This window comes from Podarcis raffonei, chromosome 8, assembly GCF_027172205.1.
Source record: "Podarcis raffonei isolate rPodRaf1 chromosome 8, rPodRaf1.pri, whole genome shotgun sequence".
In the NCBI taxonomy this organism is placed as follows: domain Eukaryota; kingdom Metazoa; phylum Chordata; class Lepidosauria; order Squamata; family Lacertidae; genus Podarcis; species Podarcis raffonei.
This window is the reverse complement of record NC_070609.1, coordinates 14,021,861-14,042,004: the sequence shown is the minus strand read 5'-3', so window position 1 is coordinate 14,042,004 and position 20,144 is coordinate 14,021,861. Positions and strand designations below refer to the sequence as shown.

Below are 20,144 nucleotides of genomic sequence, written 5' to 3'. Positions count from 1 at the left end.
TGGGGGAATTCCCCCATCTCCCGCAAAAGTCCACAGGAGCCACACACCCTTTAAGGAGTGCCCGGCTCCTGTGCGCTTTTCTACGAGGTGGGAGAAGGGACTGATGCGGCCAGTCAGTCCCTTCTCCCTCCTTGGGAAAAGACCCCAAGAGCGCACGGAGCTTGTGTGCGGCTCTTGGGGGCTTTTCCCAGCTGCCTCCCCCCTGAATTCGCTCCATAGGACGCACACACATTTTCCCTTGCTTTTTAGGAGGGAAAAAATGCGTCCTATAGAACAAAAAGTACGGTAACTGTATAGAAGAAAAAAATTGAAAAGTGCCTCTTGACAACTAATGAGATTGTGGTGAAATAATTCAGACAATTTCAACAGTGAGCTTTGAATTTCATCATTTTCTCTGTGTCTTTATGCCAAAGTGTTGCCTGCAGCACAAACACGTAGCCTATAAATCCCTCCAAGTAAGTCTCTATGTGCATCAGTTCTCTTTCTAGAATGATGAAGGAACTCCTGAGCACATGCCTCCTCTTGGCCTTGCTTTCTCCAGGTAAGTAGGAACCAGTAGGATGGGGAACTTTTACAGTAATAATATTTAGAGGACAGAGGAATCCGGAGAGCTGAATTTAAGAGAGCTATTGTGTTGTAGACATTAGAGGGTCAGACAAGGATCCAGGAGACCAGGGTTCAAATCCCCACTCAGCCACAAAGCTCACTGGGAGATCCTGGACCAGTCACCATACCTCAGGTTAACTTACCTCACAGGGTTCTTGTGAGGATAAAATGGGGAGCAGAGAACCATGTACACAGCCTTGAGCTGCCTGGAGGCAAGTGCAGAAAACAAATAAATCAAAAAAATTAGAAGCCAAGAGCAACTAAATTGGATAGAATTTTAAAATGATATTTGAAATATGCTAGTAACTGAAGGTACTATGTTTAGTAGCCACTGGTAGCCTAATTCTGCATCATTTGCCTAAACCTTTTGTGAGGCCATTCAAGTTGATAGCTTTGTCAGTCTTACGAGAGAGGAATCAAAATGTTTGTATTTCCACTTTGTCCATGTCATGCAGAACAGTTTGTGCTTCCAGGAAGTCCCCTCTTCCCCCCTCTTAACTGTCTTAACCCCCCCAACTGTCCTAACCCCCCTTAAAGTCTAACTCTCTTAACCTGGATCTAACCCTGTTCATTTAACTCTGCTTAAAACTGGTTGAAATGCAAAATCTTCTCCCCAAGAGGTCTAGTAAGTGATGGTACAGAATATTCTTGCAGAGGATTCCCAGTTTCCCCAATGCTTTTTTTCATGCCTAAATGATGGGATAAGCCTTCCTCCTGCTCATCTGGCCATTGCTCCTTTATCTAAGCTCATGTCTAAGATTGAAATTGAACAGTAGGGGGGGAGGGAAATGGATGGGAGGGAAAATGGGCCATTGGACAGGGAGGGTTTACCTCTTGGAAATAATTAAACCAGTGTTCTGGCCAATGGCTTTTACTCATTTCATTTTATTGAAAGATCTTGTTAACTTGAACCCCATTTCATTTAAAAGATTTAATTCTCTCTCACCTCCTTCTCTGTGTCAAATGAAGGAAACCACAAAACCAAATAATAATAATGTTAATGACAATAACAATCCATGAACTAATCTTTTGCTCCTGTCCTCAGCATTGCCTCTGAAGTGCAGAGATACATTTAACGATACTGGACTGACATATGATCACTATTTAAGAACATATTGTAAATTTGGTCAAGATACCTGTTCTGCCAGTGTTCTGCGTACAAATCTAGGTAAGATTTGTCTGGTTTTTTGTCTTTTGCTTTTGGAATTACTAAATTGGTTGTAAGGAAGTTGTGGCACATAAGCTGTACAGTAGATGAATGAGAACTCCCATCTGCCTCATCTATCCTGGCCACCAGTCAGAGATGATGGGAGATGTAGTCCAGCAGCATCTGGAGGATCACAGCTTCCCAATCCTGCAGTAAGGAATCACTAACATTTGAAAATGGGGAATTTAAAATCACCTGATCACAAGCATCAGATTTCCATCTTGATGTACATATTCACCCATCCCTTCTTCCCTAGAGTGTGCGGTTGCCATTTTGTGGTTCGCCTCAAGTGCCAAAATACCTTGGGTGGGATGGTGGTGCTCACTTGACCATCTGTTCCTACATCATTGCTACATACTTGGAAAGAGAGGGGAAATGGGACAGTGAGGTTGGTGTAGTTGAAGTGCAATGCCAAGTCTTCTTCCTTGGCGATCACTTGTAGCTGAGTAAGTTTGTCTTTCATAAACACGGTTTTAACAATGAGTCCGTAAGTGACTGTGGAGGCCAATTCTGGATCCACACGTCCTTCCACAATGGGGGCATTGGTTTCCAGACAGGAGTTGATCAAGGTGTGGATTTGCCAAGCATGCCTTCCTGCTAGCATGTTTCTCCCTTGCGTCCTGAGTTCAAGTGTCTTCAAAGCCTATGACACCTTTGTTAAAGGCTGTTCTCCAACTGGAGTGCTTGCAGGCCAGTGTTTCCCAGTTGTCAGTGTTGATGCTACATTTTTTTTTTTTGCCTTGAGACAGTCTTTAAACCTCTGCCAAGTATCTTGGGTTGGGCATCAGGAGTTCAGGGAAGTATTTTCCCGCCCTGTAAATGGTTATGATCGACTAGCAGAGAGAATGCAGTGTATGGCACATGTATTGTCAGAAGTATAGAAGAAGCCATGATACTTCATGCTGCTGATTGGACCTGAAATGAAGTTCTACATTCATTCCAAATTTAATGCCTTTTACTGAGCGCTGCAACCCCAGAGTCGGTCACGACTGGACCTAATGGTCAGGGGTCCCTTTACCTTTACCTTTTATGATCGTAATAAAGCTTTGAAAGGTTTGGTTGTATTTTACAAACTACGGTTGCAATCAAAATTATTCACGCCCCATTGCAAATTGGGTTTATTATCAAATTTTACAGACTTCTAGCTGTTTGCATTGAGAAAATCAAACAAAAGCCATTGAAATAGCACTGCAAAATTGCTGCTTCAAGTGGTTCCCCCAAATTCAGCTGAAAATGCAACTTATACTGTCAAGAACAAGAACATTATTTATTTCGGTTGAAAGACCCACAAAATCATTTTCAAAAGCAAAATAAAAAAGAAATACAGGAAAGATTAAAAGGTGGTCACATTGTTTTATCCACAGTATGTAGGTTTCTATTTCGTATTACTTCTGAGAGGAACTTAGCCAAGGCCAGGGTAGTATCATCTGAGTTATATTGTCTTCTCTACTCTCACAATTATTCAACCCATCCTTGGCAAGCATCTTTTAAATGCCTGCAGAAAAATTTGTATTCCACCAGGCTCATAAAAGGCATTCAGAATACATCTTTCCATTGGTTAATTGATATCTGTTTCTTTTCTTTTTACAAAGTTTTTATTGTATGCTTTATGTATTATGAGTGGAATCATTTTGATATTTTTCTTTCAATGATATATAGGTGTGTGTACGTATATATAAATTAATAAAGCCCATCACCTTAGATTGCAGAATTTAATAATATTTTGCATGTTGTTTGTTTGAAAAGGTTCTCATTCAGACATTACAGAAAATTGGAACCATTACAATGAATGTGTTTTAGGAGCAATAAACCTCCATATCTAAATATTTCTTTCAAATTCTTTTTCATAGTGAAATTCCAAGAGCAACTTGTGCATAGTTGCTCGCTAACCAGATACTGTTCCTCAGGCCATTACAGCTTCACTGCAGGGGATGGTAAATTCTTTCAGATGAAGAAGCACTGCTGCAAGACTGAACTGTGTAACAATGCAACTCTCAGCCGTATGTTTCTGCATCAATTTATAATCATTAACAAGTTAGGGTTTTGCACTGAATTTGGCCATGGCCTGGATCCTTAGTCAATCAGTAGTACTTAGAGAATCTGTGCCTCATTCAAATGGGGTGAGACAGCCCCAGGTGGCTACAGGTTGGGTTGAGCAGCTCAGGACTATTAGGGGCTCTCAAGGGATGGAGAGTCAGGCAGGATGGGGAGGCAGTCATGAGGAGAAACTGTGAAAAAGAGGGACCTAGCTAGAGACACGGGTGGCGCTGTGGGTTAAACCATAGAGCCTAGGGCTTGCCGATCAGAAGTTCGGGGGTTCAAATCCCGGCAATGGGGTGAGCTCCCGTTGCTCGGTCCCTGATCCTGCCAACCTAGTAGTTCAAAAGCACGAAGTTCAAGTAGATAAAAAGGTACTGCTCTGACGGGAAGGTAAACGGCATTTCTGTGCGTTGATTTGGTTCACCGGAAGTGGCTTAGTCATGCTGCCAGATGACCTGGAGGCTGGTTGCAGACAAACGCCGGCTCCCTCGGCCAATAAATTGAGATGAGCACGGCAACCCCAGAGTCGTCCGCAACTGGACCTAATAGTCAGGGGTCCCTTTACCTTTTACTTGGCAGATACGTCTGCCAGAGAAGGGATGGGTTGCCTTTCCAACCAGGCCTCTCCTTCTTCCTGCCCCTCAAAGCAGCACCATGCAGGATCAGATCATCCTACTGATAGGTGGGAGGATCTGATCCTGCACAGTGCCAGTGCCCCTTGTCCCAGCCATGTTTTTACTGTATGTTAAGATATGGTTACACATCGCCCCTATATCCAAGTGATGTGAGATTCCATGGGTACCAGGCATGCTGTAACCCAGGCTCTGTGTTTCCTGTGGGACCATAATGCACTGTGGTGTCTTTATGATATGTGGTTATGCATAAATATACAACCTGAGGCCTACAATGAAGACATCCACCAGAATATGTCCTGTCCCTCTCATAGGCACAGCAGCATCCTTGCCTTGGCAGTTTGTCTTTTCCTGAGAACGGTCACATCCCTCATATTCAAATAAAACCTAATCCTGGTTTTATTACTACCCAGGGAGCAGCCTCCATTCCTTTGGTGTGCTGCTGTGCTAATCTGCTATTTTAATGACCCACTTCCCCAAAATGGTTACCTCAGAAGTAGATTACTTCTGACATGAGTCATGTTGATTTTCTAGGGTTTAGAAGTGTCTAAAGAAGTGTCAGTTATGTCAGTTTAGGAACTTTGCCTACATTAAGTAACCAAGTGGATAAGTGAAATAATAAAAATAAAAACCGGGGATAAGAATACAATCTTCAAGATGCCTTTATAACATTCCCTATGCATAATTAGCCATGAATGATATTTCATGCAATATAATTGGATACCTAGGTGCATGAACAGCTCATAAACAGGTTATGGTCCCTTTAAGATAACATTCAATTTGATGGTCCAAATTAGAGGGTTACAACCCACCTATCTTATCCAGGTGTCCTCCTAAATGACCCTTGAACTGTTTCTGGTCAGTCTTTTAATTGACAAAATAAGTACTGACTGAGCTGGCAGTTATTCTTAATTATTATTATTTATTGAATTTATATACTGCCCTGTACCTGTAGGTCTCAGGGAATTCAGAGAAAGTGACGGTTAGTTCATTCCGGAAGTGCAAAATACAGCCAGAAACTCTGTACAAAGATAAGGGACTAAGAGTATACCTTTTCATACAGGCTACACCATAATCAATGGCAGGAAAACCTTCTGAGAGATTGAGAAGGGAAGAAAGTTCACACTCCCCCACCCCCCTTTATGTAAAGGTCATTCATCTCAGAGAACAATGGTGACTTTGTCCCATGCTCAGTCCTGAACCCAGATTGTGTCTAGATTATATTTTATCCAAGAGTACTTGCAACTGCCCCACCAAAACTGGAAGGCCCTAGGGTGGATTCCATTAATACAACACAGAGATACAAAAACAGACGAAGACGTTAGCATGCTCACTATACTTTTGATTTTGGCAGTCCCTGATCGCAACATGCTGGCTGAAAATGGTTTGCAGTGCCCATCCTGCTTTTCCAAAGGAACAATAATGTGTAAAAGTGAGAAGACCATCAACTGCCTTGAGAATGAGACCCAGTGTATTCAATCCAAAGTAGCTCTTCTTATCGGTAACATTGCTACTCAGACAAGGAAAAAAGGCCTAGTAATTCTTGGTCATGCAGACTCTCTCCTTGTCTTCTTCTCTCCCTTCCTTCCTCCCTTTCCCTTGCATGTTGCTATAAAAATGAGAGGGATCATATTTCTTACTGACCCGACTCTGCACCCTTCCGTATTGTTTTGCCTGCCTGGTCTGTGTCCTTTAACTCTCATAATGCCACTTGCTTGTCCGGAAGGAGGATTCAGAGTGAGATGTGTATATAAAATAGATGGAGACCTCCCTATCAGCAAATTTTTCAGGAATAATGCTACATTGGGAGGGAATTTGGAATGAATGGGGGAGGGGCATATGGCTGATTTGCCTCAGGAGGACAGAGGCAATTTCCAGGCCATTTGTGATGCTTCTTCCCTACATTCTTTCTTCTCTTATTTCTGCTGCCCTTTACAGCCTTGGCTTTGCTAGTTTCTCTTTTAAGGGGTGAGTAAGAATTCTGAGGTGAGTACCTGATTGGCTCTTGGGATTCGCCTTTTTCACCTGCTTTATGTTTGATGTGTTTAACATGAAAATAAATATGGTAAATGTTATGTACTGAGCTGAATAGGATCCAAACTGCAGCAGTCTGATTGGTCCTAGATCAATAGGATCGAAAAGGCAGCAGTCTGATTGGTCCTAGAACAATAGGATTCAGAATGCAGCAGTCTGATTGGTCCTAGAACAATGCAGCCGTATGATTGCTTGGCAGGAACCACCCAATCATGCTCCAGATAGAAGTGAATCCACAACCTGATTGGCTTACAGTAGAATTCCGGAATTAGCCGATCATGTGCAGCCCATTGTGTAAATAATGTATATAAAGCAGATACTTTGAGGGGACATTCATTCATTCCTCCTCACCACTATGAGTTGAATAAAGAGCATGAAATCACTTTGCGACTCTGAGTATATTTCAGTAAAATAAAAGGAGGATTCTCTGGATACTTAGATCACAGTGGGGCAATGAGGGAACCTTAGTTGGCACCCAACCATCATGAGAGACAGTGATGTGCACCTCCAGCTTTTTTGCTGCTGGATCACCCTGTTGACTTACGGCGGCTTCACACACTCAAGGGTCAGACACCAAGGAGGGAGTTTTGTATTCAGATCTTGCTGTGTGGCCGTAGCATGTGACTTTTAAGACACCCAGGAGATGGGGGGGGGATAGTATTCCTCCCATTTTATTGCAACTCACCTGCCCACAAGAATTTGATTTGGTTAATCTTATCAATTAGGCCTGTTTTCAAATTCTCTGATTTCATTATATCTTATAAGTATAACCTGTTTATGAAAAATCTTTGTGTCTTGAGAGTCCTTTGGGTATGATAGCAATTTTAAATTATATTTGATCTAATTTTTTTACCTGAACTTCTTTTAAAAACTAACTTATTAAAATTCTCATTCACCATCACAGGAACCATCTCCTAGTCCCTGAGTAAAGGACTAATGTCAACATTTCTCCCCCCCCCCCCCCCAGGTGCACTTCGGCCCCACAGTTTCACTTTCCGAGGTTGTGGAACAACAGATTTTTGTGCCATCGGGAAAAAGCAAAGAAAAATAATCGGAGATGGGTACTATATCCTTTCTGTTACCCAAGAAAGTTGTTACAATGCTTCAAAAATCTCACACCAGCCTGAACATGAAGAGTGAATGGGACCGTGTAGACCTCCTCCTTGTGTATTCCAAAATCTATGGCAATAAGGGGGAATTGGAGGCCTAGTGTTGAAATTCAGGACTCAGGATCTCTGTTTCTTTCTTTTTTTGCTTTTGGTTGAAGAAAAGGGAAGCAAGGGGCAGAGAAAAAGAGGTCAGAATACGGGAATTGTGGATTCTAACTTCAAAGAATCCTGTTGTGTATCATTAAAAAAGAGTTAAGTTTTCATTATGACGATTACAATGCAAAAATAAATGGTTATGGAGAATGAAATGCTGGTTCTCAGATCTGTTTCTTTCAGATACAAATGCAATTATCATTTATTGGTTTAGCCACACCGATTACGAAAGACGCAATACATAAAACAGAATAAAAACAAAATTAACACATTGCAGAACTAAAATTATTATTAGAATCAGATGATTCATTAGATAAGAGGTTTCTCCTTTGAAAGATTTAAATTTGGGCATATTTTAAGGCAGAGTTTAGTGGAATTCAGCTCCGGCACCTCTCAGGTTAGTGCCATTGCCATTCTAAGAGATCAAGGAACAAGTTCGTGGTGAACTCTGGCACCTGCAAATCTAGGAAAATAGCACTGATCCCTACAAACTTTTCTCCTTATAATAGTAACTGTAAAGGCAACACAGATCAATTTTTCAGAGGGGTAAGGGGATTTGTCCCTTAATAAATAATGAATCATATAACCAATCTATCTCTCAATTGGGAGATTTAAATATTTGAACAAAGCTTCTCTTAAGTCCTCATAGATGGAACAAACCAGTAAGTAGTTGGGTGAATATTCAGGCCCCTTACCTTTACATAGGCAAATCACATAGGGGATCCGGCGAGAGCAGCCTTCAACTATGACAGAGTTGTAAAAGCTTTCCCCCATTTGGTACACTGGCACAGTGGCAACAGCAGCCACACTGTGCTTCTCAAAGACCAGATTTGCCCATCCCCCAAAATCAGGTTGCCTCTTCAGTGGCCTCTTTGCCAATAGGCACTGCTGGTCTCTTCCTATCCTGTTTCCTATCCTCTCTTCCTATCCTGTGGTCATCTTTATTCCTCACCCTTCGCATTGTTCGGGATGTTGATCTGCACTTATCTCTTCTTCCCTGGAATGGTGAGGCACTATTTTGTGGTTTGCTTCAGCTGCCAACATGTCTTGGGACAGACTTGCCAAGGAGCACATTTGACCATGAAATTATGCTTCTAAATATGAAATTTCATATGACAAGTTGTCACCTCAATATATAACACACTCAGAATATCTCTAGGAAGATCATAATCATCAATAATATGTAGTATTATCTTATTCCAAGATGGAGGCTCTCTATTGTTAAAAATCAGAATCTCCATGAAACCTCCATCCTATTTTTAAATTTTATCAATAAATACCTAAGGGAAAGTATATGCACTCTGACCTTCACTGAACAAACACCAGTTTACATAGGAGGCAACTCCAAGGTGGCAAGGGGTCTTCATCCCCCCCCCATAAAATATTTCAGGGAGCCGGTCCCTTCCAAATTTGATCGGCATGGCAACTGGTCTATAGGTCTCTCCTAAAAAGACTACATTTTAATGCCAGATTTAAGAACTCCCTTTCAGAGTGGGGGGGAGGAGAAGAAAATACCTTGATTTGAAGGGAAAAGTGGAAGGAAAGAAGAGACCACCGCTCAATCCCTGATATTGGTCTGCCAGGAAAGTGGAAAGTATTGCACCGTTTAGAGACATTGTAACTATATGTGTTTAACCTGCATTTGAACTGAATTGAAGGACTCCCTTTGCAACTGTTGCCTTTCTATGGGAAAATTGGAAAGTTAAAAAGAGATACTGCTGCCTTTAGACAAAAGTTGCTTTGAAAAGAACATTGTTGCTATTGTGCTCCCCTAGAGGAGGTCAGGGATACAACTGGGGATTTTCCACTGCAGCTGGGCTGGAGACTTTCTCATAACAAAATAAGTCAAAGCTGTGAGAACGACCTTGGGACTTTAAGATAAAGTTATGGATCAGGAAAAACCCCAGGAAAAATCTACAAGGATAAAAACTAGGCAGCAGCAACGAAGACAATCAATAGTAGTTCCATCTGTCCCACAAAAAGAAGATACTGGGCAGACAGGAGCAAAAGGAGCAGGCCCTGATGAGACATTAAATGCATCACTTGACAAAATATTTGGAGCTTTGGAAAAATTGTCAGCTAAAATTGACCTAAACCCCACAACTATCAGCTCCAACACACAGGCTATTGACCGGCTGCTCCAGGAATCTAAAGTGACAAGGAAAATTGCTGAAGAAGCGAAAGAGAAGGTGCTGGAGGTAGAGGGAAGTATATCCCCAATCAATAAGCAATTGGAGGATCATAAGGCCCAACTATCTCTAACTGAACTTAGAGACAAACAGAATAATTTAAGAATTAGAGCAGTACCGGACGTGGAAGGAGGCAATTTGTGTGACTTTCTTACACAGGAGTTTTGGGGCCTTGGGTCGGATAAAGACTTCAAGATAGTGAGTGCCTTTAGAATTGGCAAAGGGGGAAGAAAGAACAAAGTAAGAGACTGCTTGATTTCACTTAGATCTAAAGAAGAGAGAGACAAAATATTGAGCCTCCATTACAAGAATCCATTGGAGATAGAAGATTTGAGAATTGAAATCTTCAAAGATATACCAAAACACTTATTGGATCTGAGAGCTAACTACGGTGACTTAGTCCAACTGTTAAGAAGAAACAGCATTATTTTCAGGTGGGAGTTCCCCCGGGGCCTGTCCTTTAATTATAAAGGGGGAAAAGTGAAGATAAGATCAGAGGAAGATAAAGTGAGATTTTTGAACTATCACGAGGAAGATCTACAAAAAGAGGCAGAAAAAGAGCCGAAGGCATCAAGACCAGGAGTCCTGGACATAGGAAACCCACCATCTGGCTTGGAAAAAACAGAGAAAGCAATACCACCGACTGATCAAGAACAACTGACGGGAGCAGTTGGAGGGATTACAGAATAACCACACAATGTCTCTGCAAGCACTAAGTTGGAATATCCGGGGTCTGAACTCCCCTGACAAGAGGAAAAGAATCTTTCATTTGTTGAAAAAAGAAAATTTGGACTTGATTTGCCTGCAAGAAACCCACGTGATTAGAACACATAGGAAAGTATTGATTACCAAAAGATTGGGTCAAGAATTTATTTCATCAGATAAAGTTAAGAAGAGAGGAGTGGTGATCTATGCGAAAGAAAGTCTATCCCCAAAATTTGTCTTCAAAGATGAACAAGGAAGATTCGTGGCAATTGAAATACAAGCCCAAGGAGAGAAATTCTTGATAGTAGGTGTTTATGCACCAAATGAGGGGAAATCAGAATTTTTTAAGAAACTGCATGAGACGTTGTTGGATTTTATGGATTATAACATTATTCTGCTTGGAGATATGAATGGAGTGGTATCGACAAACATGGACAAGTCAGACAGACAAGTAATAACAAAAAATGGAAGACTACCAAAATCTTTTTTTGAAATTAAAGACAATATGGACTTAATTGACACTTGGAGAACAAAGAACCCCCTAAGTAAAGAAGGGACTTTCTTTTCTGAAGCCAAAAAGACCTGGACAAGAATTGACCAAATCTGGATAACTAGAGGAATGGCTCCAAAGATTCGAAAGGTGGAAATCTGCCCAAAAACCTGCTCTGACCATAACCCCGTGAAAGTGGAAATGAAACTAACACCGACCGGTTCCTTCAGATGGAGGATGAATGACACCTTGTTCAGAGATCCAGAAATCATTAGGAAGGCCCAAAAAACTGTGAAAGACTATTTTGAGATAAATTTGAAGACATCAGTGGAAAAAAGGGTAATCTGGGATGCAAGTAAAGCCGTTATGAGAGGATTCCTAATTCAGCAGAATGCAATAAAAAAGAGAACTCAAGATGAGAAAAAGGGAAAGATCTTGGAAAAAATAAAAGAAGGAGAGAAGAAGCTTAGAGCCAAACCAAAGTCGCAGGAAATCTTGAGAGAGATCAAATTTTATCAAGCACAATATATGAAAATGACAAATCAGGAGATAGAATGGAAAATTAAACAGATGAGACAGAAGACTTTTGAATCTGCTAATAAATGTGGAAAATTGCTAGCATGGCAATTGAAGAAAAGACATAAGTTAAATACTGTGACTAATCTTGAAGTGAATGGAAAGAATATACAAAACCCACAGGAGATTAGAAACTGCTTCCAGAGATATTTTAAAAAACTTTATACACAAGGGCCACAGATAGAGACTAAAATTGATCAATTTTTGAAAGCCAATGGATTACAAAAAATTTCTCAAGAAAATAAATTATTGTTGAACTATAAAATATCAGAACAAGAGGTTGAAGGTGCTATACAGACTATGCAATTGGGAAAATCTCCAGGGCCTGATGGATTAACCTCCAAATACTATAGAACTTTGAAGGACTATTTGATTCAACCACTAAAGGAGGTTTGCAACGAAATTATGGAGGGGGAAAAGGCGCCGGAGTCGTGGAAAGAAGCCTATATCACACTTATACCTAAAACTGAGTCTGAGAAGACACAACTTAAGAATTATTGCCCCATATCCCTGCTTAATGTGGATTACAAAATTTTTGCAGATATTTTGGCTAAAAGACTTTAAAAAGTATTAGCAGAGATGATACATAAAGACCAGGTTGGCTTTCTCCCTGGTAGACATTTATCTGATAATATGAGGAATGTAATTAATGTTTTGGAAAAGTTACAAGTGAATATCAATACAAAAGCAGTTTTGATATTCGTAGATGCGGAGAAAGCCTTTGACAACATCTCTTGGATTTTTATGAAGAAAAATCTTCAGGGGATGGGGGTTGGGCAAAATTTTGAAAATGGTATAGGTGCGATTTACTCTGAACAAAAGGCTAAACTGATAGTTAATAATATAGTGACAGAAGAATTTAAAATTGAGAAAGGGACATGACAAGGCTGCCCAATTTCCCCACTGCTTTTTATTTCGGTCCTGGAGGTTTTGCTAAATATGATCAGAAGGGACCAGCTGATTCATGGTATTCAGGTCGGAGCTAAACAATACAAACTTAAAGCCTTTGCAGATGATCTTGTGTTGACATTACAAGAGCCAGTACCTAGTACTAAGAGGGCTCTAGAATTAATCCAGGAGTTTGGTCAAGTGGCAGGCTTTAAGTTAAATAAGTTTAAAGCTAAGGTTCTGGAGAAAAATTTGACGCCGATGGAGATAGAGAGAGGTTTCAGAAAGAGACAGATCTAACATTAGTAAAGAAGGTAAAATACTTGGGGGTGAATATGACTGCTAAGAATGCAAATCTATTTAAAGACAATTATGAGAAATGTTGGTCAGAAGTGAAGAAAGACTTAGAGATATTTGGTCGAATTTGAAGCTTTCCTTGCTTGGTCGAATTGCTGTTATTAAGATGAATGTATTGCCAAGAATGTTGTTTTTGTTCCAATCATTGCAAATCATTGATAAGATGGACTGTTTCAAGAGGTGGCAAAGAGATATCTCTAGATTTGTCTGGCAGGGCAAAAAGCCCAGAATAAAATTTAAGATACTTACTGATGCTAAAGACAGAGGGGAGTTTGCCCTGCCGGACTTTAAACTTTATTATGAATCAGCAGCTTTTTGCTGGTTGAAGGAATGGCTACTTCTTGAGAACACTGATATCCTAGATCTTGAATGTTATGATAATGTATTTGGGTGGCATGCATATTTGTGGTATGGCAAGGTTAAAGCGCATAAAGCATTCAAAAACCATATTGTCAGGAAAGCACTATTTCATGTCTGGATAAGGTATAAAGATTTTTTGGAGAATAAAACCCCAAGGTGGTTATCACCTATGGAAGCGAAAGCTATGAAAAAACTTAATATGGAGGCAAAATGGCCATAGTATTGTGAAATTTTGGAACAGGAAGGTGACAAGCTGAAATTGCAGAGTTATGAGAAGCTCAAAGGGAAGGTGCGAGACTGGTTACATTATTTTCAAATAAGAGAGGTTTATAATCAAGACAAAAAAAATGTTTTTCAGGTGGAAAAATCAAAGTTGGAAACAGAATTGTTAGAACCCAATGCTAAGATATTATCAAGAATGTATAATTTGCTGTTGAAATGGAGTACTGAGGAAGAAACGGTAAAATCTGCTATGATTAAATGGGCACAAGATATAGGACACAATATCATGTTTGCTGACTGGGAGCAGTTGTGGACCACTGGGATTAAATTTACGGCATGTAATGCCCTAAGAGAGAATATTATGAAAATGATGTATAGGTGGTACATGACCCCAGTCAAGCTTGCAAAAATATACCACTTGCCCGATAATAAATGTTGGAAATGTAGAGAAATTGAAGGTACATTCTTTCACCTTTGGTGGACGTGCCCGGGGATTAAGGCTTTCTGGGAGACGATTTATAATGAAATGAAAAAGGTACTTAAATACACTTTTGTGAAGAAACCAGAGGCCTTTCTCCTGGGCATAGTTGGCCAATTGGTGTCAAAGAAAGATAAAACTTTCTCTATGTATGCTACAGCAGCAGCAAGAATACTCATCGCAAAGCATTGGAAGACACAAGAATCACCCACCTTGGAAGAATGGCAGATGCAAGTAATTGACTATATGGAAATGGCTGAGATGACTGGCAGAATCCGAGATCTGGGAGAAGAGTTGGTGGAAGAAGATTGGAGGAAATTTAAAATTTATTTACAGAAGTACTGTAAAATGTATGAATGCTGATGCCATTGAAATAAAATGAAGGGGTTCTAGTAACAAGAGATAAAAATTTGAAATTATAAATTTGGGAGGTAAAATATATAAGGACAAAATAGTAGGATACGAATTTGCTGAACTAACTGTTAAAAAGGGATATAAAAAAGGGAGGTGTGAGGAAGTCAGGAAAATAAGTTAATCAAAGATGAACAATTAGAAAAGAGTGATTTGTGTTTTTTCCTATTTTATTTTTTGTGTGTTGACTGATTCCCCCCCCCCCCTTGTTAGGTTAAATGTTTGTATTTTATGTATTGTGAAAGCTTGTATTGTTGTGTTTTATATTTTTCCTGTGTTTTTATTGTTCTATGTTTGGTTGTTGTTGTTTTTTTTACTGTTAAACTTAATAAAATATTATTATAGGTCTCTCCTAGTTGCTTTCAGACAGAGTGCCATAGTTCCTCTGATTGAGCATCCTGGCAGGATACTTTGGTCATGCATACAACAGGCATCAGTAGTATTAGTATACTACCTCCTGTCTATTAGTTATGCCCCACCCCTCTAGAGTTTGATTGAAGATGTCATATGACACTCTACCCAAAAAGTTCCCTCTCAGAAGTCCCACCTCCAAGGGCCATTATGAAATAACTTGGAGGGGTCCACATAACTCATCTGTGATGATGGCACACCACTGCCTCCTTCAAGTAGATAGGGATGACCCCTCTTGCAAGGAGGCATTAATCACCTCCCTGACCCAGTCAGCTGTCCCCCCCTACTTTTCCTCAGACAAGAGGGGCAAGGGGCAATGTCCTTGAATCTTACCAAGTGAAACTCATCCAACACATCAGGGCTAGACAGTGCTCTGGACACCCCTTGAGTTTCATCTGCTGTAACAGCTGAGTCAGGTTCCCAGTGGATGCAAGCAATTTCATCCTCAAAATGCTTTGCAAACAAGTCACAGCATTGACAAGTCACAAGCACATTCCCCGACTCCCAATGACAGGCCCTCCCCATTTTCACCTTGTACTTTCCTTTTTCTCACCCTGCCTCTCACCCTGGGAGATGCCCACTTCTCCACCTCTCCACCTGGTTACTGGCACCAGGTTCAGATTTACCACCACCACCACTTGCAGCACATTAAGCATTTTATTTTATTTTTAAACCTAGACCAATGTTTCATATCATCATGTTGTTGAGATATTTTAGCATTGCCTCATCTTTGTGTCCCCTCCCTTTTTTTTAGTGCAAGGGGGTTTCTTAATCAATGAAAAATTGAAAATAAATGGAGAGGGAAATGCCACATTTTCTTAGATGTGATTACACACATATGACTTTACTTAGACATATGACTTTATTTAGAAATTCTGTTAGTATAAGCAAATACAAAAGACACACCGATAGAAAGGAAATGAGTAGAAGGAGGTATATTTAAAATCAAATTAATAGCAATCATGATGGCAATGTTGATGCTTCTAGGATGTATAAAAGCTAGAACATCATAAAAGTAGGAAAGAGAGGTAAAGTAAAGAGGGAAATATGAGAAAAAGTAAAAAGAGAAAGAAGGAAGGAGAAAGAAAAGAGAAAAATGGGGAAGGGAGGAATGTCTCTCTGTGTGTGTGTTTAAAGTGGAGATAAAAGCTGTTCAGAAGTCAGATCACTGAAAAGAGGTTGCAGGAGGAGATGTTATCTAAAACCCTTTCAGTCATGTAGCTCCACTATGTCCATCCTGTAGATTGCGATTGACTGTTTGATTATGGAAAGAATTCTGCTGGATCGCTGTTGCCGAGGCCTCACCCTCCCTATCGCCTAACCTCTGCCAGAGACAAACCCAAGCAGCTGCCACCTCGTCCCAAGCTCCTCTCACGGGAGGGGATGTTCTGATGCTGCACAAGCCCTCCCTGCGCCCACCCCTGTCCCATCGGGGAAGCAGCCAGTGAGCTCTTGTCACAAGATGGGTTTTTTTCAACCTGCCCCTGCCCCTTACTGGAGGAAACCTCACTTGTTGGATGCAGCCCCTGCAAAGGACGTGCCTGCCCCACCCTGCGGGAGGACAAGCCCCCACCCCAGCAAGGTTGGGTGCACAGGGGCTGCAGCAAAAGCATGTTTCTCTTTGGATGCCATGCTTGCATTGCTTGCATCATCATCATCATTGATTGATTAATTAAAATTATTACTTGCTATCTTGCCCAGGTCAGCTCAAAGTGAATAACAAACAAGACCCCACAGAAAGGGAGGGGGTATTGGTTTGTGAGAAGGGGTCAATCTGCTTTTCATTATGTGCTTTTTGTTTTCTCTTGTAAACTGCCCTGAAATCAACAGCTGAAGGGCAGTATTCAAATGTCATTGTTTTTTTAAAAAAAATAAACCAAAGTGTGGGCGGGGGTTGGGAATTACATTAGAAACACCCCACCCACTCTGAGAATATTAGGATGTCAACGCTCTTGCTAACAATTCTTCCCTTCAGGTCCAGGAGACACCTGTGGGTATAAAGGTAAAGGTAAAGGGACCCCTGAGCATTAGGTCCAGTCGTGACCGACTCTGGGGTTGTGGCGCTCATCTCGCTTTATTGGCCGAGGGAGCTGGCGTACAGCTTCCGGGTCATGTGGCCAGCATGATTAAGCCGCTTCTGATGAACCAGAGCAGCGCACGGAAATGCCGTTTACCTTCCCGCCAGAGCGGTACCTATTTATCTACTTGCACTTTGACGTGCTTTCGAACTGCTAGGTTGGCAGGAGCAGGGACCGAGCAACGGGAGCTCACCCCGTCACAGGGATTCGAACCGCCGACCTTCTGATCAGCAAGTCTTAGGCTCTGTGGTTTAACCCACAGCGAAGACATCTGGAAAATTCCAGAATGCAGGAGCTAAATGACCACTCTCTGTTTCCCGATGTCTCCAGCAAAATATATCACCCAGAATGCCAAAAGAGATCTGTGGTACTGGTCTGGATCAAGACTGTATCCAAATATCCACCAAAAGTACAGAATACATATTTATTTCAAAAAAATACAATAACAGTATTTTTAAAAATACTGATAAGCTACAATACTGACAGTGTAAACTTGAATGTCCCAATGGATGCAAGCAGGTTCCAGGTTCACCTGATGTCTTGGAAGAGCATTTGTGTGACATGCTAATTGTTGATTACTTTGTGCCTCATTAGTATTAGTTTGTTTCCAGCTCAGTTTTACCAAAAAGCCTGAGGAAGGAACAAATTAATTTCAAGTACCCATTTACTGACAGTGTAGGTGTGGTTGGACTGGAAGAGGCACCTGGCTGAATCCCACAGAGTTCCTTAAAAAGATGGCATCCAATATGAAAAAAATAGATTTGTGTTACAATATAAAAATATAGGATGCGCTCCCTATTTTCATAATTTCCTGCTCCTCACTGGACCAGTCCTTCCCAGTTGGAATCCTTCGGCACCTATCCTTGGCCCATAATTCCCTCAAGTCAGCTTCTTCTTCCATTGGTTACCTGCTTGGCTTTTGATCACTCTGGCATTATGAGGGCCTCCCTGAGGATATCTGAGGATTTTCACAGTTGTTTTCGACTAGTGCCCAGGCTGAACAAGACAGAGGTCTGGGAGCAGTGCAATGGTTGGGCAAGCTCCTGATTTCTGGTCTGAAAGGTGCTTCCAGCAGGAGGCATGAGGACTCTGACAGGGTCCTAGTCTCCAACTGTCTTCTTCCCAAAACCTTTTAAGGAGTAACTAGTCTTTGGGAAGGAGCCCTCACATCTCCTTCCCAATGCCGCTGCCACCCCAGGAGCTGCTTCTGTGACCCTTCTGTGCTGGCAGGGAGAAATCAGGACACCATGGAATCAAGGCACAATCCAGGACAGCTTATTAATGAATACTCTAGCCATTCCAGCCAAATCAGGACTGTTCAGGGGTATACATTCAAATCAGCTTTAAAAATACTTTGTCTCCAAGGTGAATGGACTCTTGAACTGTAAGGAGAATATGAGAACATTTACAAAGCAAAATGGTCAGAGCTGGAGGCCCATAGGATTGGTGTAAAAGCCCAATGCCTTTTGAATATGACTTTTTGTATGTTGTTTTTTAACAAGACTAAGGTACCTAAAGAAACAAAGATCATTAGGCCCAGCCAGTCTCTTTCACCACACTTTTATCATTTCACTTATTTGAGAGATGTGTCATCTTGTATTGAGGTTAGATGATATAACCATGCATTCAAAAACCGTCAAATCTCTACTTGCCTGCAGTTGTACATTAAAAACAAAGCTTTGATGCTTTATATCAGGAAATACCATACTTCTCCATTCCAAACTATTGATTTGAAGGATACACATCATAGAAGCAAATTTTTATTTTCCGCAGTCATTAATATTTATCACAATAGGAATAATGATAAACAATACAGCATTCCATTTCCCTCCACCAACAGCAAAAAAGGAAGAGACAGAAATCTTGATTCCAAGCATTGCCATTAGGCATCCAACCCACTCACACAATTGCTGTGAATTCACAAGGAGAAGGTTTGTGATGAACCAAAATTGCCCATCAGTGTGAGGCTGGGGTGAGATATGTGAAGCATTATAATAGTTATTTCAATTGGAAAAGAGTTTGAGGTAGGGGAGATAAAGGGAAGTGCCAGAGAAACCAAAACTCCAAAGTATATTTTGAAGAAGTTGCAATAAAAACTATACAGACTTATCTGGGAGTAAGACCCATTGAAATCAGTGGCACTTACATCTAGGTAGACAGATATAGAATTGCACAGTAATCCCTTCGAAATAAATGGTTACTACTTCCATAAACAGTGCATAGGAGTGTGCTGAAATCCCTACGAGTTTGCTCCAGTCCTTCCAGACAAATATATTTATTGGTGAGGGATGGGGTGGAAAATTGAGAAACATCTTTCGTTATCAAGGAAAGAAGCAAACTTCCTTTGAAACTGAAGGTGGAACATAGATATTGTGGGTTATTTTGCCCCGCTGCGCTCCGGAGTCTTTGGGTGAATGGACCTTGAACGCACCTTGTTTTAGAGGGGGAGAACAAGAATTTTTTATTTTTTTGTTTTCCTGTTCTCCCCCTCCAATGGTTTTGTGCGTCCTATAGAGCGATTACGGTATTATACAGCACATAGCTTCTGAACTGCACTAATCGTGCTTTATCCCTCCTTTCAACTATCTCAGCTAAAATATTTTTGATATTATTGGGTTAATTATTAAATAGAATACTTTTATTTCTTCTTTAACTTACTAAACACAAGCAAAATAATTAGGAAACATTAGGTTACCTTCTCCAGGATATCAGAAATTCTGTTGAAGCGAAGCATAATATGCATCAGCAAAATTCTAGCGTAATTGCCACTGATAGCCTCTTCCATAAATGTGACTAGTCCACTGTTAGGTCTATCCAACTGTGGCTTTCACTGCTGATGTGGGTTTTCTATAGCTCAGCCAGTAGAACATGAAACTCTCAATCTCATGGTCGAGTCCCATGGGGGGAATTGCAGTGGTTGGACTAGATCACTCTTGAGGTTAATTCGTTCCAGAGGTCAGTACTTAACCTGAAACTGTTCTTAACCTGAAGAGCCACTTTAGCTAATGGGGCCTCCTGCTGCTGCCGCGCCGCGGAAGCCCGATTTCTGTTCTCATCCTGAAACAAAGTTCTTAACCTGAAGCACTATTTCTGGGTTAGCGGAGTCTGTAACCTGAAGCGTATGTAACCTGAAGTGTATGTAACCTGAGGTACCACTGTATATCCATCAAACTACCGTAATGAGTTTGATGGATATAC

General features: G+C 40.9%; 1 protein-coding gene across 1 annotated transcript; it reads left to right on the top strand.

Moving 5' to 3' along the window:
• The first annotated feature begins 447 nt into the window (after positions 1-447).
• On the top strand, positions 448-7,659 carry LOC128419191 (phospholipase A2 inhibitor and Ly6/PLAUR domain-containing protein-like). Its single transcript, XM_053399609.1, has 5 exons — positions 448-541; positions 1,652-1,774; positions 3,664-3,813; positions 5,840-5,986; positions 7,487-7,659. Exons 1-5 carry the CDS (start codon positions 466-468, stop codon positions 7,657-7,659), a joined length of 669 nt encoding a protein of 222 aa, XP_053255584.1. The 5' UTR covers positions 448-465.
• Positions 7,660-20,144: the final 12,485 nt, after the last annotated feature.

Bases quoted from the DNA above. Each gene is read 5' to 3' on its own strand.
- LOC128419191 (XM_053399609.1), top strand. From the start codon at position 466: ATGTGCATCAGTTCTCTTTCTAGAATGATGAAGGAACTCCTGAGCACA. The intron at 1,775-3,663 runs GTAAGATTTGTC...TCTTTTTCATAG, and splicing joins TGTTCTGCGTACAAATCTAG to TGAAATTCCAAGAGCAACTT. The intron at 3,814-5,839 runs GTATGTTTCTGC...TGATTTTGGCAG, and splicing joins TAACAATGCAACTCTCAGCC to TCCCTGATCGCAACATGCTG.